The 24,470-nt window shown below is 36.3% G+C and overlaps 1 protein-coding gene across 1 annotated transcript; it reads left to right on the top strand.

Annotated features, from left to right (window-relative positions):
• Positions 1-19,938: 19,938 nt before the first annotated feature.
• LOC141602010 (uncharacterized) lies at positions 19,939-20,583 on the top strand. Its single transcript, XM_074422319.1, has 2 exons — positions 19,939-19,983; positions 20,137-20,583. Exons 1-2 carry the CDS (start codon positions 19,939-19,941, stop codon positions 20,581-20,583), a joined length of 492 nt encoding a protein of 163 aa, XP_074278420.1.
• Positions 20,584-24,470: the final 3,887 nt, after the last annotated feature.

Genomic DNA, 24,470 nt, shown 5'->3' with positions numbered 1-24,470 from the left:
CCAGATTAAAGGTAACTTAGAAGTGTGCACTCAACTAAGTCGGTATTACAGTTAAATTGCTATGGGTACAGGTTCTCACAAATAAATTGTCTAGTCTATTCGCTACATCATCACAATCCTACCATGGATTCCCTAATCCGGACAAAAGGGAAATTAGCTACTCATATTACTAATGGCGTCAACAATAATAATAGTGAATATACTAATTAAAGCCATAATGAACTAACAATAATTAAGCATAAACTGATTAGGGCAGAAATAATTAAGAAGAACAAGGATTAAAGCAAACTCGAATAAATAGATTAAGTTTAAGAGAAGAATGATTACAATCTCAAGCAATCCGGCGTAGAGAACAATTCAATATCCAAGCAAGAGATTAAAAAGAGAGAGTTTAATAGTGAAGAGTATGAAAGAGAGATTAGAGAGTTCTCCGATGAAAAAGCGTCATAATGACCTAATTAGTGAATGCTTAAATAGGAAAAGTAAAACTTAACGAAATAAAACAAATCACGGGTCACTAAGCCCGCATAAAACCTAAAACCTCTCGATCGAGTGGGTTCAAACCCCTCGATCGAGGTCTTCTCCAGCTATTCCACTCGATCGAGTAAATATCCTTCTCGATCGAGGACTTCCAATTTCCAGCATTTCGATCGAGTAAATAAAAGTACTCGATCGACCTCTCGTGTCCTCCAAACCACTTGATCGAACCAAAGGAGTTCTCGATCGAGTGCTTTTCTTCATATCAGCCTCTCAAGTTGACTTTGACTGCTTCGTTGACCACCCTTCACGCACTCCAAGGCATAGTTCTCGCTCTAACATTCCCGTCTCCTCAATATGCATGCTAAATAGGACGAAAAGAGTACGGTTTCACCACTTTCAGGTTCATTTCTGCAATTCAGACAAAATAAACCAAAGTAGCCAATTCGGGGTATTTTGCAATACATAACGGTATAAAAATGCATAGAAATACGTGTAAAATAAGACTAAAAAGGCTATATAAAATGCACGTATCACAAAACAAGCAGTAACTGAACCGGAGACAAACTACACTAAAGCCTTCCCTTGATAACGGCGGAGTCGGATCGGGACCTAGTCCAAAAAAGGTAGACGGTGTCGTTCAGCCTGGCCGGAAAGCCGAAAGATAGCGGTGGAGATAATGCGGATAAGGAGACTCGATTTGGCGATTGTTAGTGAAAAGCAAATGCGAAGTGGGATGTTGTTGCTGGGTTGGAGAGTACGATAAGCAAGCAGTCGGAAAAAATGCATTTGGTTCAGAAGATGATTCATCTTCAGAGGCCATTGCAGCGGTGGTCGTTGCCGGTTGGGCCTGGGGTATTGTTAGAATTATTTAATCTTATTAATATACATATTCATATATGTTCAAATTTATTTAGTCATAAAATAAATTCTAGATCTTATGCATGCAAACATCAACAAGATAAGAGAAGAAATCATCAATCTTACTATGTGATTTCGGCTTAATGGGCACCAACAAATCCACCTATTTGTTAGTTCTTGAGCTTTCCTTAAAATGGATGAACAAGGTTCAAATTAGAACCTCTCCCAAAAGCATATACCCAAAGAAATCTCTTAACCAATATTATTATGATCTAGTAACAATATTAGTCTTACTTAAAAATGACACAAAATATTAATTTGTTCTCTTGTTATTTCGGTTCAATAGAGGGGAGAATAGTGAGGTTTATTTCTCTAGAATTTTCACAAATTGTAGAGAATGTTATATTTTTCTCACACTAGAAAAATTATGAAGTAAGGTAATGAATAATTGTAGAGAAAAACCAAAATGGTAATTTCCTAGTGGAAAAACATGTTTTAGGGGAGGGTTATTGGGGAGTCAATGCATGCAAAAGATGCTCTTTACAAAAGCTTGTAGGGTTGCATGGCTAGAGATTAGGCTTAATAATTATGTTTTCTCTTATTAAAATAATCAACACAATTTTTCCACTAATACTCCCTCCAATTTTCTGGTACATACAAAATAAAATGGAAGGTCCATTTTATTTTGTCATTTGTCAATTGTGACATATGTGACATGTTACTTGACATGTGAATTTGTAATGTTTTTTAACATATTAAAAATCAACATACTCATAAAATATGTCATATACAAAATGGACTAGTAATTCATAATTACTTGTACCAAAACGGTTTATCAAATTATAAATTACAACGTCTTGTATTTATAATAAATTATTCATTCAATTTCAATTGTTTCGTAAACAATAATTTTATCTAAGTAATAAAACAATTCGATTACTTAGACCGTATCTCATTTAATCAAATTATAATAAGACACGTTAACATTACTCACAAAATCATCCGTCAATTTTAAGCAATTTTAATTAACTCGTATCGGCATACGATTAACTAAATAATCAATTAAGAGTATTTCCCTATAGGTATGACCTAAGGGGATCAACTGATCACCACCGTCGCACGACAGTAATGTCAAACTCTAGTCAACCAATCATTACCATGGTAAGTAGATGTGTTAGTCAAGAATCAAAAACCCTTTTGATCACGAATAACTTTTATCTATACTCTTCACAAGAGATCCTTGCAATGGATAATTCGAGGTTTTGAAGAAGAAAATTCTAATTTTGTCTTTCGTTACGATGTTTTAATGGAGATTTGAACTAAAATCGAAATGATATCGTATATAATTGAGGTAAAGAAATAGAACAAAATGACAACGGAATAGTGAAAACAAAACATTTATCGTTATAATAATACTTGTAAATAATTTAACAAGATATGAGCATTTATATAGTGACCTCTACCCAACTATAATAAATGATTCCAAGATCCAAATTCATATTAACTTGGTCACGGTAGGGCCGATTCATCCCTTATCAATATAACTCGGTGGATTAACTCTTTAATCGATTCTACTTTTAGAACTCTTGGTCGATAAAATTACATTAATATTTATCTTTAGCCCGGAACACATGCGACTACGGTCACGAATACTTCCGTTGAGCTCAATCCAAATTTCGAATAAATGTGTCCATGATCCAAATCCACATCAACTTGGGCACGGTAGGGCCGATACATCCCTTATCAACATGAATTCGGTGGATAGACATTTATCACCCACTTCCTCTACGTAACAAGGTTTATGCCCTGGTAGGGCCGAGCGCACTCCCTCATGAAATAGGTTTTCATGGTTTCTACTTTTTGGTAAGGCTAAGTCTCAATTGTTTATTTTAGCGAGAGGTCATGTCAATTTATTATCTATCACGTTTTAAGTGAACTAAAGCGGTGAACTACGATAATTGTAATTGACACGGTCGATAAACTCGATTTAAAATGCATGTTTAGTTATGGCGATTTAGCGATGCATGCAACATATAATTAAAACGCAAAGCATAAATATAAAGTCTTAGTATGGCCTTCCTAAAATAGTAAATCTAATAAACTATTACAAATTCGGAAACCAACTCCTTTGGTCCCTTGAACTTCGGTCTTGGCATGCATTTCAAGGCAACACTTTCTTTGATGGGTCGCCTTCTCGAGTGGCACCGTCTTCAAGGAACTTCGTAATAAATAAATTACAAAATGAATTACATAATTTCTTATTATACATTTGTAATTAAAATAAAATAAATCTATTAAATTACAAAACGGTGATACGAGATCACAATAATTACAACTGAATCGATATTTCCATACATTTCGGGTAATACCAATTAAAACTAAGGCCATACTAAGTAAAATTACATAATTCAAAAATTACATAAAATTAAAATATGACAATCATAAATAAAATGCAGCATTATAATATGTATGAACATGCTAGATTTTATGCTAAATCGCCTTTAAAGAGTCAATATCGTATATTAATCGGTTTTTACGGATTTGCGTGATTTAACTTATTAAAATCACAATAATTACATAAATTCATATTTATGTACAAGTTAATTACCCTAACCTCTTAGGACTCAAAATTAGTCTCCACTAACATTTTGACAATAATTAACCTTGATTTCTTAATATTGTTCATAAATGGACCAAAAACACAAAAATGCTATAAACTTCAAATTAAATTATAAAAATTTCAAATAAATTCGAAATTTGAAATTTAAACTTATGAACATTCTGGAAAAATACCATGACACTCATAATGTTCAAAACTTAGGTTAAAAATTTCGAAAATTTATCGAGAAAAACAATGTTGCGGTTTATCGATTTTAACAATTATGACCATAAAAATATGAGAAAAATTATATTCAACAACTTTTCACTTTTAGATCTGAAATATATGATAAAATGTAATATGTGACGTTTTTCCTTTAGTCATGAAGTATGTTTTAGCATTATTACTAATTATAGTCACTATTTATGTGATTTTTCATCAAAAATTCATAAATCATGCAAAAAGACTTTACTATAGCCAAATATTTTACACACATCTTGTAAAATTGCATGTAACAACATACTAGATTTCCATGACCAGATTCGAAATATAACTCATATTAACCTATTTACCCATTTAAATACGATTTTAACTTAAAAAATCCATATTTCGAGCAAAACAACTCATTTTAACATGAAAACTTACAGGCCATAATTAGATAATATATATGAAAATATATCCAAAAACCACTGAAAAAATCGAAGTTTAGCTATTTTTCGTCCAAAATTGACATTTTTATCATAAAAATCACATTTTAATGCCAATATTATATAAAATGAACAATAAAATCCATAAACAAACCAAAATGTCCTAAAAATCACTTAGGACCAGAAAATTTTAACATGCAAATTTATTTTAAGGTTTATCTTCATAAAACCAATTAATTAGTTTTATATGTTAATCATATAACTCGGAAAAACTATAAACCGATTTGCATGCAAACAACCTAAGGCTCTGATACCACTTGTTAGAATTATTTAATCTTATTAATATACATATTTATATATGTTCAAATTTATTTAGTCATAAAATAAATTCTAGATCTTATGCATGCAAACATCAACCAGATAAGAGAAGAAATCATCAATCTTACTATGTGATTTCGGCTTAATGGGCATCAACAAATCCACCTATTTGTTAGTTCTTGAGCTTTCCTTAAAATGGATGAACAAGGTTCAAATTAGAACCTCTCCCAAAAGCATATACCCAAAGAAATCTCTTAATAACCAATATTATTATGATCTAGTAACAATATTAGTCTTACTTAAAAATGACACAAAATATTAATTTGTTCTCTTGTTATTTCGGTTCAAGAGAGGAGAGATTAGTAAGATTTATTTCTCTAGAATTTTCACAAATTGTAGAGAATGTTATATTTTTCTCGCACTAGAAAAATTATGAAGTAAGGTAATGAATAATTGTAGAGAAAAACCAAAATGGTAATTTCCTAGTGGAAAAACCGGTTTTAGGGGGAGGGTTATTGGCTGGGGAGCCAATGCATGCAAAAGATGCTCTTCACAAAAGCTTGTAGGGTTGCATGTCTAGAGATTAGGCTTAATAATTATGTTTTCTCTTATTAAAATAATCAACACAATTTTTCCACCAATACTCCCTCCAATTTTTCGGTACATACAAAATAAAATGGAACGTCCATTTTATTTTGTCATTTGTCAATTGTGACATATGTGACATGTTACTTGACATGTGAATTTGTAATGTTTTTTAACATATTAAAAATCAACATATACTCATAAAATATGTCATATACAAAATCGACTAGTAATTCATAATTACTTGTACCAAAACGGTTTATCAAATTATAAATTACAACGTCTTGTATTTATAATAAATTATTCATTCAATTTCAATTGTTTCGTAAACAATAATTTTATCTAAGTAATAAAATAATTCGATTACTTAGACCGTATCTCATTTAATCAAATTATAATAAGACACGTTAACATTACTCACAAAATCATCCGTCAATTTTAAGCAATTTTAATTAACTCGTATCGGCATACGATTAACTAAATAATCAATTAAGAGTATTTCCCTATAGGTATGACCTAAGGGGATCAACTGATCACCACCGTCGCACGACAGTAATGTCAAACTCTAGTCAGCCAATCATTACCGATATGTGTGGACCAGTTGATTGTAAAATATTACATCTCACATGTATTCTTAAAATGAGATTTAAACATGTGATCATTATGATCAACAGTTGTGATCGCATTATTGTCGGAGGACACATATTCCAACAGGTATAATGTCCAGGGGGGTTGTCGGGGTAGAGAGCAGGTTTAATTTTTTTTTTTCAAGATGTGAAAATGAGAGGGGCAAAATCGGAAGAATAGGGGAATTTGTGTAGGATTTAGTAAAATGGTGTGTAGGAAATAGCAATTACGAAGTTAAATGACGTCAAAGATGGGTTTTTTCTTAGTTAAACACTAAGATAGATTAATATAAGAAGAGGGGGCATAAGATGGATTATTCCCATGAAATAACCCTTATAAATATCACAAATTCTCATTTGTGACGGATGCTATCCGTCATAAGGTGAAGACGGGGCGAATCGATACCATTTAGGCTAATATGGGTTGGATAGTGGGTAGATAGTGGGTTGCTAATAATATTAGTGGATAGATAATGGAGAAGCTAATAATATAATATATATTTTATTAGGATTGGGGGACAATAGGTACCAAACCATCAAATCTGTGTAAGGGCACGTAAAAAATCAAATCCCATGCTACCAAATCTTCCCATCTTCAAATTTTCAACCTATATTCTTCCACAAATTCTCATTATAGACGGACACTATCCGTCTATAGCAATAGACGGATAGTGTCCCCCTCACAAATAAAAGTGAGTAGTGCAAGTGGGTGAGAAATGGATACCCCCACTTGCACTATCCACTTTCATTTATGAGAGAGACATTATCCGTCTATAGACGGATAGTGTCCGTCTATAATGAGACGAACTGATATTTTTCATTCTTCATATTCATCAATCTAACAATCACCAAATGTTCATCACAAATTCATATTTTCCTTAGCTTTGTAAATTCCTCATAAAACCACAAAAAAAAAAAAAAAAAAAATTATAGCTGAAACCGATGTTGAAAACGGTATTGTTAACACTGAAATTATTGATGTTGAAAACGGAATTGTTGATGTTGAAAACGATGAAGGTGTATTGTTGGTAATGACGAACATTTCGTGACGTTGTTAATGAGTAAACGTGTGTATTTTTTAATTTAATAAAGTTCTTTTCTTTGTTGATTAGATTTTAGGGCAACAATATGTTCGGGTCTATATATTTGCATTTTTAGATCAAAATTTACGGTTGAAATTGTTGTGTTGTTGTTTAATTACTTTTAGTTGAATGTTTTACTTCAAGGGCAACCATTTAGGACGGTGATAGACATATTCATCAATATAATGCATGATGTAATGTGTTGTTTTAATTAGATGAAGGAAATCTTTGTTGTTGTTGTTGTTGTTGTTGTTGTTGTTGTTGTTGTTGTTGTTGTTATTGTTGAATTAGATTTAGATGAAGGAAAATATCAAATTTCGATGAAGATTTGATTAATGTTGGAAACTTAAATTTAAAACTAATGTTATCAAAATATTGCTTGTATATGTTTAGAGTTCTTACACACTAACTTAAACTTCAAATGTGTTAGATTAGAAGTCATAAATAAGGGAATGAAAGCTACAAGAGCATAAATGATATATGATTCATTTGCACTAAATTTCCCTTCTTCTTTCATGCATTCCGACTCCTTTTTGAGTCGGTTTTGTGTGCTTTGCCTTGCATTTTGTGCCCGATACCCGTGTCTGTGATTATGTGTGCCCCTCTTGCAGGAATCACGACGATTATAGAGGAATCGGGGCAAGGAAGGCGATTCAAGGATTAAGCATGAAGAAAAGGGAGGTGAAGAGCTGAAGCAGAGTTCTCTGCCGGCAGGCCGGCAGCCAGTCCACCGGCATGGAACATTGCCTTAAGGAGAAGAGGAAGAAAAGAAGATGAGAGGTGTTCTCTACCGGCAAGCCGGCAGCCGGCCCAACACTTAGCCATTTTTGAGGTGATTTTTGGAGCAAATTGAGAAGAGCTCGCTACCGGCATAGGTGACCGGCAGCCGGGCAACCGGCATGGAGCAACAAGTCTTGAAGAATTGAAGAAGAAGTCAAGATTGGGGATTCTCTGTCGGCAGGCCGGTAGCCGATCCGCCGGCAGAGAAACTAATTTCCCCCAATATTGGAAGATGACGCTACTGGCAGAGGTAGCCGGCAGCCTGTTGGCCGGCACAGGATGACAGAGACGTAAAATGGGCTTTATCTCATCTTTTCCTCTAATCCAATGAAATACTATAAATACCCCTCCCTAATCAATTGTACACACAACCCTAGATCTGAAAACTTTCCTTTAATTTATGCAATCTTTCCTTAATCAAGCACTAATCTTTCCTTAATCAATATTAATTATTTAGTAAAATTAGTTTAGTAATAGTTATTATCAATTGTTTACATTTGGTTATTGGGTTGTATTTGAGAGATATTGAAGGATTTTCTTCATTAATTCAATCAAAGCAACCATCTTTACTCATTGTTGGTACATTTCTCTTCTTATTATTTGTTTAATCAATTGTTTACATTTCAAGTTGTCTTTTATCATTGTTGAAATTTATATCATGTCTTCTATTTTGATTACTTGTCCTTCTCCATTTATTTGCATGAATCATTTGAATATGTGTGAGTAAAAATCTTCCTAGGGTTTAGGGGGAGTCTAAATGGAATTAATGGGTATAATTGGTTGATTATTATTTGGGTCTTTGGTGAGTCGTTTATCCTTCTTATTCATGCACACAAGGTGTTTAATGAATTGTGTGAGTGAAAGCACATGCCTTTCTTCATTATTGCTTAACTCCCCTATGAATGAAAGTTTATGGTGGGTCTTATTGTATGTTTAGGAGAAGTGTTGATGCTTAATGAAAGTAAAGGGTTACCTTTAGGAAAGTCAAGACATTGATTGTTCTACCTAGGATAAACCATTGCCATTGACCCCTTAAATCATCATGTTTGCCCTTAAACCATTTAGATGAACCCAAAAGCCCTAGTCTTTTAATCAATCGTATACACTCCATCTCAATCGCTTGCTTAGTTAAATCTAGTAGTTTAAGTTTAAATCAACTCCTTTTATTTTCCAACTAGACTAGACTCACTATTAAACTAAGTAGAAACCCCTCCATCCTTATGGTTCGACCCCGATTTATACTACTAAATTGGGTTATAAATATTGTTGGTGATAGGAAATACGACCACATACATCATACATTCAAACTATCATCAATAAACCATCATCTAAATTAATTGCTCACATATATAATAATAAAATACCCTTAGTTGGTGTAGTCATTTGTTATCATAGTTTGAGAATTGTTACACTTTCGCATTGCTACAATGGAATTTTTAGTTGAACCTCAACATGAATGTATACACATGTTTCTGCTTAAACGAAACTCACAAAATTTAGCATTTGTTAGTGGCAATCAAATTAATCAAACCAAAAATATTAACCTAAATGAGGGCCAAATGGATTAAATGCTTAGTTGCAAGTGTCGAAACTCTTGACGCAAGTAAACCTGAAAATCCAAACACTTTTAAGAAATATAAGCCAAATGTCGTAATGTTACATTGCTACCCACCTATTGTAGATGGAGTTAACATATTATACAACTGGTTATATATACAACTTATTCAATGTAATTGAGCTTTGTTATAGAGTTATCGAGCTCTACTAACAAAATTATCGAGTTATGATGCAAAGTTATTGAGCTTAAGAGAATAATTATTAAGCTCAATAACTTTGTAAAATAAGCTCAATAACTTGTAAAATAGCTTAACAACTTTGTGTAAGAGCTCAACAACTTTGAGGCGGTTATATAATGCTATTATACAACTGGTTGTAGGATAGTATTTGTGTTGTAGATGGGTAAATCCAAACACTTTTATTAGTAACTTAAAATCTCATATCTACAATACACCAATTAAACAAAAAAAACTTATTAATACAAAAAAATTATATATTAAACTGTAAAATAATACTATATTGAATATTAAAATATTTTAAATGATAAATATATTTCGCCAACCTAAATTAGCATATGGAAATATAAACATATTAATTAAAAAAAACTAATAAACGAAAATATTGGCAAAGAGAATATGATATTCGAAGAGGGAGAAGACTTGAATATTTACACATTTTTTTAAAACATTAAAGATTTGGGTACGCCTCTTCTTCTTCCCCAATATTAAAACTTAAAAGTGAGTAAATTAACTATATGAATTTATGAGATTAAAATTTGCCAAATTAATATAAAGATTCTTTAACTATGTGATTAATGAGTTCTTAATTAGTTTTCCATTCTTTTGAACTTCTACTAATGTAAATACATAATTAAACAATAGGTAAAGATGGAAGATGGAAGTTTATGTAGACATAAGTAAAAAGAGTTTAGTGCTAGCATGAGATGATGTCACATGTCCTTTAGTTAGATGCTCTACATACTTTTTTTTTATATTATTGTATGTATAGATGAGTGAATTAAATTAATGTTGTGTCACAATAAATTATTTTCATGTTACATGTGGCTGAATAGAATCCTAAACCAACAGCTGCGTCGAGGGGACTCTCCGAACTGGCCATCTTCGGCAACTATGTGAAGGTCCAATTGGGGGAAGATGATATTTTGGAGGTTGTGTAGGTAGTAAATTCATGTGGGTTGGCTAAAATAAGTTAGATTACAGGGGATTAAGAAGGTAAGAAAGGGGGTGTTGAGAAATGACGGGCAAATATGGTATATGTCGATTGTGGGTGGGCAACGATTGCTAGGTCCGCGGTATGTGAAGGTGGTGACGTAGGATTTTTGTAATGCAAGGTGACATTTAGTCCATGTCTACTTGGCTTTTAAGGTGGTGACGCGGGATTTTCGTAATCCAAGATGACATTTAGTCCAGGTCTACGTGGCCGTTAATGGTACCCTTTTAATAATATTTATAGATGATAGACTGTAATACTACGGTTTTATGAGTCTCTGGGTACTCTATCGAGTAGGCCTTACTTTGTCGAGTAAGGGTGTGTTGCGTTTTAAAATAGTTTCTGACCTGTTGGGTACTCGATCGAGTAACTAGGATACTCGATCGAGTAAGGGGCACTCGATCGAGTACCTTAGCTACTCGATCGAGTAGCCGGTTTACGGGGAATGTTTTGACGGGTTTTGCTAATAACGCGAGTTTGATATAAAAGGTTTTCGTCAGTTTATTTAATCACTTTTAACCTTTCTAAACCCTTCAAAAGAAAAAGGAGTTACGTAGTTCTCTCTCGTCGCGTTGTTGGCAAATCCCCAAGGCTAGGAGTGTCGGATCATCGCATCATAGTGTTCCTTGCGTCAAGGGTAAGATCTACATACCAATTTTATATTGTTTCTTTGAGTTTGTTTAAACCCTAATATGGGGAATTGGGGGTTTTGTTGTAGATAATGATTGGTAGTGGTTATGTGTATATATGATAGGAGGAGGATTTGTAGAAGAGGCTTTTTGATACAGCTGTTAAGACCGTCTGATTGTTGTGCTTTCCAGGTAGGATTTCCTACTCAGTATTAGTCCCATAATGGGATATTGGTTGATGTGTTGAGATTGTTTGTTGATATAGTAATTGTATTGTGACGGTTGTGATTGCGATTGTGTTTGTGATTGTTGTCTGTGGTTCTCGAGGCGTGTCCTCGGCTGAGTGGGGTCACTTGCGGGAGTGGCTTCACGCCCTAGTTTCGCCTTCTGTGGAACCCGCCACAGAAGGGATGTGCACATTAATGGATAGGGTTATCGCTCACTATGTGGAGCGGGGATTTGGTGGGTACGGTTGCGGTCCCCCACTGGCAGGGCTGGTCCAGTGGACAGTCACTGATTGAGATGATTGGATTTGGCGTGATTGTGTGTGTGTGATAGTTAAGCTGTCTGTTTATCTTATTGTTAGTATATATTGAATTGTGTGATTAGTACTGACCCCGGTGTTGTTTTTGTAAACCTGCGGTGATCCATTAGGGGATGGTGAGTAGATATTGAGTAGGTATTGAGATGAGTACTGGGATAGCTGGGATGGCCACGACATGATGATAGGAGTCTTCCGCTGTAGCTTATTAGTTAATTACATTTCAGTTAGAACAGTCAGTTTGAGAACATGTATCGTACTTTTGGTTTGGTTTTGAGAATTGTAACTCTTCGCTAAGTATTTATAATTAAACGTTGTTTCTTCATTGTTATTTGATTATCATTGCCTCGGGTAACCGAGATGGTAATGTCTTCATACCTGAGTGGTCCTGGTAAGGCACTTGGAGTATGGGGGTGTTACAAATGGTATCAGAGTGACGATCCTGAAACCTGTAACCAATGAACCCAATGAATATAGGGAGTCAATTAAAATGAACCCGGGGTAAAGGTTGTAGGAGCTAATGCAAAGACTTGGGAGACGTCCTAAAGTCGCGAACTCGCCCTACACTTTTGAACCGGTCACCATGGGATATGAGTCGGGATCACTATGTGTTTATCCTGTGAATTGTGTACCTATATGGTGATGTGTGGCATGAATCAGTGGATGTATGTATGTGGAGAATGGGGAATGTGTAGAAAAGATGGTGATAATGTGATTTCGTATGTTGTTGATTGAAAGCATGTTGCATGATAGTTGGCTTACAATGTTGGTTGGAATTGTTAGAACAGTGTATGAGAATGACGAGTAATATGTTGGAAATGGATGAATTGATTGGAAAAGATGGAGTAGCAATTGCATGAGAATATGAATTTTGTGATTATGAATATGTTTAGGTGACGAAGTATATTTGTAATGTTGTTGTATTAGTAACATGGAAATAGGATTTGTAATGTATGAGAATGTTGTGTTACGAAAAGTTATAAAATTTAAAGTATGCGGTTAGTACATGACTAATGAGTTAAATAATATATGTGCATGATGGATGTTGGTGCTTGATTTTTGAAGATGGTAACATGAGATTAGCAATACTGGTTTTATGTGTACCGAGTCGTTTTGTCTACCTTGTTGTTGTTTAAGTCGTTTATAAAGAGGTTGTCTTTAAACTGTTATAACTTGAGATGCATAAATGATTTTGATGTGATTCCAATTGGAGCTGATAGCTTGTCCTTTTACGATTCTAACGATAGGTCACACGCCCAAAACGACCAAGAAATGAGTGAGTTATGACTGTTTTACGAAAATTGGACAGTGTTGAGAATTGGGGTACTCGATCGAGTATCCTTGGTACTCGATCGAGTAAGGGGGCACTCGATCGAGTACGTTAGTTACTCGATCGAGTAGCCCTGGTGATTTGTTTTACGTGCTTCTGATCTTCACCTACTCGATCGAGTAAGTCACTTACTCGATCGAGTGGCTTCAGATTGATCTAGTGACCCCTGTTTTGGGTCATATGCTTATCTTTTAACATTCGTTGCATATTATGTTTAATTTAAAGGTATTAATTTGCTTATTTATGCACCGTTTTATATGTATGTTGATCATGATGCGTAAGTTACCCAATCTTATGATGTAAAGAGTGGCACCTATGATGAGTATGAGTTCGGTGGGGAGGACATGATTTATATGTGTTGTGATCGGTAGAGGAAAAAGAAAAGGAAGATTGGTAAGGCTTAATTGAGGCATAGGGCATGTTGTGTGAGACGAGATGAGTGACATGATTGTATGTTGAGTAATGAAAATGTAAGTGAATGTGGGCAAGGGATGACGTGAGTTTATGGAACGTGAGAATGAAAAGATTGAAATGAGGGACGCAAATAGCGGCAGCTTGAGACGTGTAAAGAATCATGGAGGGGGATGGTTAGGAGTCGTGTGGGTTAAGAATATACATAGTGAAAGTTCGTTTTAAAGGGGTTGAGAAGAGTAGTATATAGTGAACTTTGTGGAGACATGTCGCGAGGTGGATTTGTAGACAGTGAGTGAGTTTGGGAGATTTGGTTTATTAAGAGATGAAACTACTGTGTGATTTCCTTGGGCAATTAACGGTACAAAAGGAATTCTGATTGCTAGAGAGGTACAAAGGAGATGCAATTGTTTGGACAAAGGAACGTTGATTTTATGGATAGATTAGTGGCAAGTGTGAGTAATAGCATAGCAAGAGAAGATCCATGGTAAGAAAGAGCGAGGTGATATCGATATAAATAATGGGATTTGGGTTTTAGAGCGATGAGAAGGTAATTGGAGCACTAAAGAGTTAGGTAGAAGTAATAAGGAGTTGAACTATTAAATGGTATTGTTGAGTATAAAGAGAAAAGAAGGATAAAAGTAAGTTGAGAAAAATGTTCACCGGAGTTATGTGACATAAAAGTAAGGAATCGTCGAGATGTATGATAATCTTTGTCAAGAGTAAGTAAGTTAATGGTTATACGAAGTGTCGGGACAACATGATTAATCATGAGTTTAGAGGAATTAAGGGAGTATGAAGTTGGTGGAGTATTTGCACGATACGAGATTTTTGGTGGAGAGTTAGATGATGATACAATTAAGGATAGTATTGGAAAGAATGTTGAGGTAATTTTGTTGATGGATTTGATGTTCGTTGTTTGGGATGTTAACCAAAGATAGGAAAGAAATCGTGATATTTAGAGATGGGTGTAAGAGGTTTGATGTCCGGACAAAGTGGTAGTGTTATGATTTGTGACTAGTGGTTAAGGGTGATGGTATATTAGAAAGGTAGCAATCCTAAAGAGGTTGATTTTGTAGAGACCAGATTGATATGTATGGTTGTGAGAGAGAGCATAAGATGTGGTTATATGAGGCGGTTGTTAGTAGTTGAGTATTAATGGTATGGTTATATTTGGCATGAGGTGATGGTTATGCGAATGAGAGAATGTGTTATGAGGGGCATACGAATTAAGCTCGGGTGAGAGGTAACTTTTATCTGGTGGTAACTTACGTGATCAGGATTGACTGGTTGGATGTGATTACGGGTCTATGATATATAAATGTTTGTGTGAGGTTTTGACCTCACAAGACGTGGTATGGTGTGATTATCATAATGTTGTTATTTGAATGTTCTGTAATGCATGTTGGGTACGCTAATCTAATTGAATGATATTCAAAAAGGTAATAATTTGAGTGATCTGGCATGACTGGTTATACTTGTATGTATTCATGATACATGTCAATCTGTGATATGGTAAGGGGATGATATTCACGAGGTTATTATTTGTTTAATTCATAAAATATGTTGTGTTATGATTTAGTAAAGTGAATTTGAGTAAGTTTTTCTTGTCGGAGAAGTTATTCTGAGTCAGTATTTATGGGAGTTGTATGCAGTTGTGATGACTATCGATGTGGTTGTGGTGCCTCGGGTGGTGATACGGGCCCGATATTTAGTGTTGAGACGCGGGTATTTTTTTTTCGCACTGCGGTGTGGCTGTTGGTGGCGGTGTTGTGATGCCGTCACCGGTTGTGGTGGAGTAGGCGGGATGATTATGATTCGAGTTTCGAAAGTACATACCAGTCATACATAGATTGTTGTTTTGTTTGATGTTGCTTCCTGTGAGTTTCGGTTTGTACGAGATAGACGCATTGTTTTGTTATCGATGTTTCTTACCGGTTAAGTTTTGGAATAAGGGTAGAGTATGATATGAAAGAGAGTTGTACATGTTTTCGTTGTTGTCATGGTATAGTGACATTCTCGTTGATGGGACACGATTGTGAGAAGTTGTTACTGAATTTTGATCTTGTTTTAAGATGAGGCATCGGTAGTCATAGTCATGGCAAGAAATTCGTAGAACATGTGTGTTAATGATCCGATATATGCGGGTGGTTCATAATCCTTTGTTGAGACAAAGGAGTGTAGGGTGTTGAATAATAAGTGTCGTGTTAAGTTATGTATAAGTCTTGCAAAGAATGAAAGAAAGGAACTTGAGGATCTAGTGTGAGTGTACGTAACAAGTGTGGATCGTGAGTTATGCTTTTTCCGATAAGCGTTTTAGATAGTTTATATAGAGAGGTGTGTCATGTTGCGGTAATAGGGAACAAGTGAAGTTTTGGGTTAAGCTAAGGATTTTGTGGTATAGGTTAGGTGGTATGACGAGTGAAGTGAAGTATGAGAGTTGTTTAAGTAAGAGAGCCTTGAATGTGTCCATGGCGAGTGTTTAAATTATAGGTGGTTATCTTTGACATGCGGTGGTGATGAGGATAATGAAAAGATATATCTAGGATTTAGTATTAGCGAGTTGCATGACGTAACATTTATCTTAAGAGGAGTAGGATGCGATAAAAGAGATTTTGATGGGTGTGCATATGGTAATATATTTGGAAGTTTGAGTCTTGATGTCGAATAAAAGGTTGATTCGTGTTGTGGTTAATTTTGTTAAAGGTTATGACCGTGCTTGTAGTAGTTCGATGTTTAGGAGTGTGAGAATATTTCACCAAAGTGTTGACATTGGATGATGATGTTTATGAGTGTTAGTAAACTTCGAGGACGAAGTTCCTTTTAAGGGTGGTAGAATGTAACATTCCGTTTGATGTCTATGAGTGTCTTGATTTTGGATTTGATAGTGGATGATACTATGGAGCTAGTAGCGTTAGAGGATGGTAGTTGGTTATGTATGGAGTTGGTGTTGTGAGAGATATATATGTGGTGGATACGATATCGTGAGTCATGTTAAGGAAGTAAACATAGTTGGTGGAGTGGGTGTTAAAAGTTCATGTTTTATGTTTGGTCGAGTTCTTGAGTTCTTAGTTATGTTGTGGTGTCTTGGTCGAGTTAGCATGGTTGTTTCATGTATGGGTTGAACTTCGGGGACGAAGTTCTTTTTAAGGAGGGAAGACTGTAATACTACGGTTTTATGAGTCTCTGGGTACTCTATCGAGTAGGCCTTACTCTGTCGAGTAAGGGTGTGTTGCATTTTAAAATAGTTTCTGACCTGTTGGGTACTCGATCGAGTAACTAGGATACTCGATCGAGTAAGGGGGCACTCGATCGAGTACCTTAGCTACTCGATCGAGTAGCCGGTTTACGGGGAATGTTTTGACGGGTTTTGCTAATAACGCGAGTTTGATATAAAAGGTTTTCGTCAGTTTATTTAATCACTTTTAACCTTTCTAAACCCTTCAAAAGAAAAAGGAGTTACGTAGTTCTCTCTCGTCGCGTTGTTGGCAAATCCCCAAGGCTAGGAGTGTCGGATCATCGCATCATAGTGTTCCTTGCGTCAAGGGTAAGATCTACATACCAATTTTATATTGTTTCTTTGAGTTTGTTTAAACCCTAATATGGGGAATTGGGGGTTTTGTTGTAGATAATGATTGGTAGTGGTTATGTGTATATATGATAGGAGGAGGATTTGTAGAAGAGGCTTTTTGATACAGCTGTTGAGACCGTCTGATTGTTGTGCTTTCCAGGTAGGATTTCCTACTCAGTATTAGTCCCATAATGGGATATTGGTTGATGTGTTGAGATTGTTTGTTGATATAGTAATTGTATTGTGACGGTTGTGATTGCGATTGTGTTTGTGATTGTTGTCTGTGGTTCTCGAGGCGTGTCCTCGGCTGAGTGGGGTCACTTGCGGGAGTGGCTTCACGCCCTAGTTTCGCCTTCTGTGGAACCCGCCACAGAAGGGATGTGCACATTAATGGATAGGGTTATCGCTCACTATGTGGAGCGGGGATTTGGTGGGTACGGTTGCGGTCCCTCACTGGCAGGGCTGGTCCAGTGGACAGTCACTGATTGAGATGATTGGATTTGGCGTGATTGTGTGTGTGTGATAGTTAAGCTGCCTGTTTATCTTATTGTTAGTATATATTGAATTGTGTGATTAGTACTGACCCCGGTGTTGTTTTTGTAAACCTGCGGTGATCCATTCGGGGATAGTGAGTAGATATTGAGTAGGTATTGAGATGAGTACTGGGATAGCTGGGATGGCCACGACATGATGATAGGAGTCTTCCGCTGTAGCTTATTAGTTAATTACATTTCAGTTAGAACAGTCAGTTTGAGAACATGTATCGTACTTTTGGTTTGGTTTTGAGAATTGTAACTCTTCGCTAAGTATTTATAATTAAACGTTGTTTCTTCATTGTTATTTGATTATCATTGCCTCGGGTAACCGAGATGGTAATGTCTTCATACCTGAGTGGTCCTGGTAAGGCACTTGGAGTATGGGTATAACAACCCAACCCACCACCGTCGTAACACAACCCAATAAGATGGGTGTGCACTTTTGGGCCCATATTTATCCTCACTTAAGCCCAAAAGCACAAGGCCTTGTTACTAAGTGGTGGGTGGAATCCCTTATAAACATATCACAACCTCCTCAATTCCCCGATGTGGGACAACCTTACTCTCAATAATTTGGGGTGTTACAATATCCCCTACTTAAAGAACACAACGTCCTCATTGTGCCTCCAACTTGACCGCAGCCAAGCCCGAATCCCTCCCCCCCCCCCCCCCGCTAGGTGTGTGACCCGGGTACTCCCGACCACGGGCTCACCACACGGTCGCAGGGTCGCTCTGATACCATTTATAACAACCCAACCCACCACCGTCGTAACACAACCCAATAAGATGGGTGTGCACTTTTGGGCCCATATTTGTCCTCACTTAAGCCCAAAAGCACAAGGCCTTGTTACTAAGTGGTGGGTGGAATCCCTTATAAACATATCACAACCTCCTCAATTCCCCGATGTGGGACAACCTTACTCTCAATAACTTGGGGTGTTACAATGGGGGTGTTACATAGACGACGGCGTTTACATAGAATGTCCTACGTGGCTTTTTGCAAGCCTACATGGCCTACGTGTCAATAGTTAGAGGCTGGCGTTTACATAGAATGTCCTACGTGGCTTTTTGCAAGCCTACATGGCTTTGTCTAGGTGGAGTTTATTACTCATTTTAGGGGAGGCTTTTAATTATATTTTCTAGATTATATATTGATACAAAAATCAAACAAACTAAAATTTCTATGAAGATTTTTATGGTGTAGTAATGAATTTGCAAGAGCATTTATACACGCTTAAGAAAAAATAAACAATTACGCTAACAGAGTGTATATTTCTTCACGGGTATGATAACAACTACGTTAAAAAAATCATAAATCAATAGAATTTGCTTAATTTTACACTTACTGTACTATCTCTACGGTTAGCTTATCACATAATGATGTGATAAAATTTTCTCTCTTCAAATATATAATCAATTTCTTATTGTTTAATTATATCCCTAAATATATTGTAATTAAGAAATATTTTAGGTAGTTTTAGAAAGTTGGGTCTCTCACGTCGCACGAAAAAAGTTTTCTTTTAATAATATAGATAGATAGATAAATAGATAGATAGATAGATAATTTGGAGAGCTGATTTATATCGACGACGTTTTAGTAAATATCGACGACGTTTTTCATAAAAAAGACGATAACTGCCCTTTTGACTTTCTCTCTCTAAAAAAATTTCTCTCGAATGCAACTAAATTAAAAACAAAACCAACAACAACAATTAACAATATGTCGGATCCCGATTCACCGGTATATAAACAACTTAATCACTTCAATATTTGCTTTATTTTCAATTTTTTTTGCGCGTCGTTAATTCTATTCGATAATTGATTTACTTGACGTATTAACTTAGTGGTAGCGAAATTTTGACTTTTTTGCGTAAATCTGAAAATTGTCCCCCGAAAGATGAACCATGGACCAAAGTTGGAAACCAACGTTCAGACCATGGTCCAAACGGTGGAAATGCACGTTTGCCATGGACCAAACAATGGATTTCCACGTTTGCCATGGACCAAACGATTGATTTACACGTTTGCCATGGTCCAAACGTTGGATTCTCACGTTTGGCCATGGTCAAACGTTGGAATCCTTGGTTTGGCCATGGTCAAAAGTTGAAATCCATGGTTTGACCATGGTCAAACGTAGATTTTCATTGTTTGGCCGTAGATGAAAGTTGGTTTTCTTTGTTTGGCCATGGTCGATCGTTGGAAGGTAATGTTTGGCCACGGTCGTTTGTTGGGTCTCGTGTTTTAGGCATGAATTACTCATTTTCTACTCGTTTTAACTTGTTTTTCTTTCGTTTTACACAATTTATTTAGGTTATGAATCTTTTTGTCTTACTATAGTCTGTATTGCTTATAACAGGAATCATGGGAGACTTTTGGCGAGAATTCAATTGATTACAACCCGTTGTTCAAGACTATTATAGATTTCGAAACGCGTGACGATGCTTTCAACTCGGCTCAGAAAATCGCATTCGAGAATGGGTTTGCTTTGGTTAAAGCAAATAACGGAACTAAAAACAGAAAAAAGAACGGGTTGTTGGCAAGTTATTTTCGATGTAAAAGACATGGGTTACCAAAAGAATTGGATGATCTTGAAAATCCAAGGAGGTCGCAGAAGTGTTCATGCAAGTTTCGTATTCGTGCCGTTCAAAATTTCGTGTCTAAAAATGATCAAGTGACGGTAGTGTGGAACATTGTAACCTCCGAGGGTGCTGGACTACACAACCACAACGTAGCCGTTTATAAGGACGGGGATCGGCATTTTGCGGGATTGGACGCGGAAGAGAAGGCATATGTTAGGCAATAAACATTGGCCGGGGTTCTACCGAGGGATATTAAAAATGGTCTTCATTTGAGAACCCCCGAAAAACCTCAACCGTCAAGCACCCAACTATATAATGAAACAAGTAAAATTAGGAAAGAAGTTAGGGGTGAAAGAAACACCGCTCAACAAATGTTGGCTCTAGCGGTAGAAGCGAAATACGTCCATTGGCACGAGATTGATTCCGAGTCAAAAGAGTTGACTCACATTTTCATGGCACATCCTAAAGCGATTAAGCTGTTTCGGGCTTATACTTATCTGGTCATCATGGATTCGACTTATAAAACCAACACTTACAAGAATCCACTCATTGAGATGGTTGGTGTGACACCCACGGGATCGTCCTTCTTAATTGCATGTTCGATGATTCCTACCGAGTCTGACGAGAATTACAAGTGGCTGTTGAAGAAGTTAGCTGACATTTTAGATGTCATCTGAGCGTCCCCTTCTGTTTTTGTCACCGACTGAGAATTGGGTTTGATCTGCGCTCTTGGGGCAGTATTTCCCGGGGTTGATCATTTTTTGTGTCGATGGCATGTGAACAAAGCCTTCAATGCAAAAGCCTTGACATTATTCGGCACTGAGGGTATGAAGAAATTTGTCATCACAAATCCAGAAGACGATTGGAATAAGGTGATCAATGCAGTTACCGAGGAAGCGTTTCAGCACGCTTGGGAGTGTTTCTGTCGTAAGTGGGGATGTATGTCCGATTATATACGGAGAGCTTGGGGTGAACACGCAGGGAAGTTCATTTTATGCTATACAAATGAGGTCTTCCATCTTGGTAACACGACAACTTCCCGTGTTGAGTCAGCACATTCTCTATTAAAGGCTTGGTTGAAATCAAGTCAGCTCACACTTGACACCATGTGGTCCCGTATCCACGGCATGCTAGAAGGTTAACACTCCAAGATTAAGAAAGAACTCGAAGATGAAATGCGTAAACCAAGGATAACATCCCGTACTTTCTCCTTATTGCAAGGAAACGTGTCTACTAAGGCCATAAAGTTAATGGAGAAAGAACTTATGAGAGGCCTTGGTTTGGGTATCGGGTTGGTGGATCGATGCCGACACGTGCTGCGAACGACTCATGGATTACCTCGTGCATGCAATTTGGTATCTCTGCACAAAAGAGGTAGGAGGGTCCATCTCGAGGATATTCATGTCTTTTGGAAGAGATGGTGTGAGAAACAGTGACCCGGTTAAACTAAGGGCGGCCATAGACTTATTGCGTGATTTCTCCCACCCGGAGGACCAAGAGATTTTGCCACCCCCTATTAATGAGCAACCGAAAGGTCGTCCGAGAGGTTCAACAACTAGAAACAAGTCGGGTTTCGATCATACAGAAAGGAAGTTCGAGACACCAAGTACTCATGGTTCAACAAATGCAGATCAATCACAACAAAGACTTGGTGATTTCGAATCAGGACTCCCGGTGCTCCTTTGGGAAGGAACTTTACCATTGGCCTTATATCAACATGGGCCAAACGGTGGGGGTGTTCCTGAGGTTCTGTGGGGCCACTTTGATGGTTGGGTGGATGTTGAAGATGACGGTCATTGTGGGTTCCGGGTAATATTTCACGCCCAGCGGGGCCAAGAGACAGATTATATAGTTATGCGGGAATGGTGTTCGAGGGATATGAGGAGCAATGATATATACACAGAGTTGTTTGGATCTTATCGATCACCACTCACCGGTATGACAGGGTTTGAGGTAGAACTTCGACGAGTTGAGTTTTTTGAGCAGATTAGTTGTGGGCCGGACCATTGGATGTGTAGTGACGATTAGGGATGTCAATGGATCGGGTTCGGATCGGGTGAAGCCTCATCCGTCATCCATCCGTCTTTTTAAAATCTCATCCAACCCGTCCGTCATCCGTGAAACATATCATCCGTCATCCATCCATCCATCATCCATGGATGAAACGGGTGGATCGGGTGATAAACGGGTGTTGTGCATTTATAATTTCAAGTTTAAAAAAATGATGATTTTTTTTTCTCTACAAAAATAAAGTTAGATAATTAATTTAGTTTAACTTTCTGGTGGGTAGGCTTACAAAATATTTATATTGAGAGTAGAAAAAAATGAAAATTTAAATATTTTATATCTTAATAATGTGTTATATGTAATAAAAATTAAATAAAAAATAATAAAATCGGGTGATGGATGGATGGCGGGTGGATGGCGGGTGGAATTTCTTCATCCAACCCATCCGTCATCCACATCCGTTTCATCCGTCATCCATCCACCATCCATTTAAATCGGGTTTTCATCCATCTTTTAGGATCGGGTGGATCGGGTTTTGATGGATGCGGGTGAAATTGACATCCCTAGTGACGATTTGCTAGTTTTTGCAACGCTGTTCAACTGGACGATATGTGTGATTGGTCATACACGAGGGCAAGACGGGAAGAATGTTTGGGAAGGAAGTTGCAAAACTATCATGCCATTGAAGACCCGAGTGGAAGGCCGACTACCGTGTGGTATTTTGTGAATTGTCCTACACCATAGCCAATGAAAAGTAGAAGAAGATGAGGATGATTGAAAACTGGAAGAAGATGAATATGTTAATATAGTTGAGATTCAGACAAAATGGAGGGAATTAACCGTTATAATTAAAAAATCTAATCGTTATAATTCAAAACTCTAACCGTTATAATTCGAAATAACCGTTAGAATTCAAAATAACCATTATAATTCAAAATAACCGTTATAATTCAAAAATAGCTGTTATAATTCAAATATAACCGTTACAATTAAAAAAAAATCCGTTATAATTCAAAAATAGCCGTTATAATTCAAATATAACCGTTAGAATTCAAAATAACCGTTATAATTTAAAAATAGCCGTTATAATTCAAATATAACCGTTACAATTAAAAAAAACGTTATAATTCAAAAATAGCCGTTATAATTCAAATATAACCGTTACAATTCAAAATAACCGTTATAATCCAAAATAACTGTTAAAATTCAAAAATAGCCATTATAATTCAGAGCTTATAAATAACCCATTCTATGTCAATTTCAATCACAACATCCAATCCTATTCACTCACTACAATACTAAAATGGTTCTCACAAATACACAGAAAATCAGAGCTTATCAACTAAGAATCGATCTAATTGTTCAAAATTTACCGGTGCTAGTTTCTCGACTTGAATTAGTGGTTCCTAGTGCCACTGTATGGCACTTGCTTGAAAATCCTCCAATTGGTAGCCTTTGTATAATCTTAGCCGGAAACCCGGATCAAATACTAACTCCAGCAGTTACTGAAGAGGTTGTTTCTGATAAAACATTAACCGAGAAGATGTGGGAGTTTCGCAAGTTAAGAAGTGATCTCTTTGTCTATTTTGAGCGCATCCTGACCGTGCTCGATTACGCAAGACTATCAGACTTATGTGCCGGTAGAGTGCTTAACCTAGGAAATGTTTATCTCTACGTCACTTATTTGTTGTATCAATATGTGGTTACCCAACCTGAAGAAATTGAGGCTCAAGATTATGAACAAAATCAGGAATCGTCATCTTCATCATCAGAAGATAATTAAGTTCTATAGTTTAATTATGTTTTAATTAAGTTGTATTTTCAATTTATGTCGTCGTTTCATTTCCATTTAAGTTGTATTTTCAATTAAGTATTGTCTCTGTATTATGTCCTACTGTTAAATTGTATCGTATTAAAAATTAAGTTCTCGAGTACGCTTAATTTCCGTTAAGTACGTTTTAATTTGTAGTGTTTAACTACAGGATTGATTAATAAAAAGATTACTAAAATTAAAAAATCTGAAAACTAAAAAAACCATAAAAATTATACGTACAAAGATACTAAAATATCCATACAAACATAATCCGAACAAAGAGATAAACAT

Source organism: Silene latifolia, chromosome 9 (genome assembly GCF_048544455.1).
Source record: "Silene latifolia isolate original U9 population chromosome 9, ASM4854445v1, whole genome shotgun sequence".
Classification (NCBI taxonomy): domain Eukaryota; kingdom Viridiplantae; phylum Streptophyta; class Magnoliopsida; order Caryophyllales; family Caryophyllaceae; genus Silene; species Silene latifolia.
This window is presented reverse-complemented; position numbering and strand designations above follow the sequence as displayed.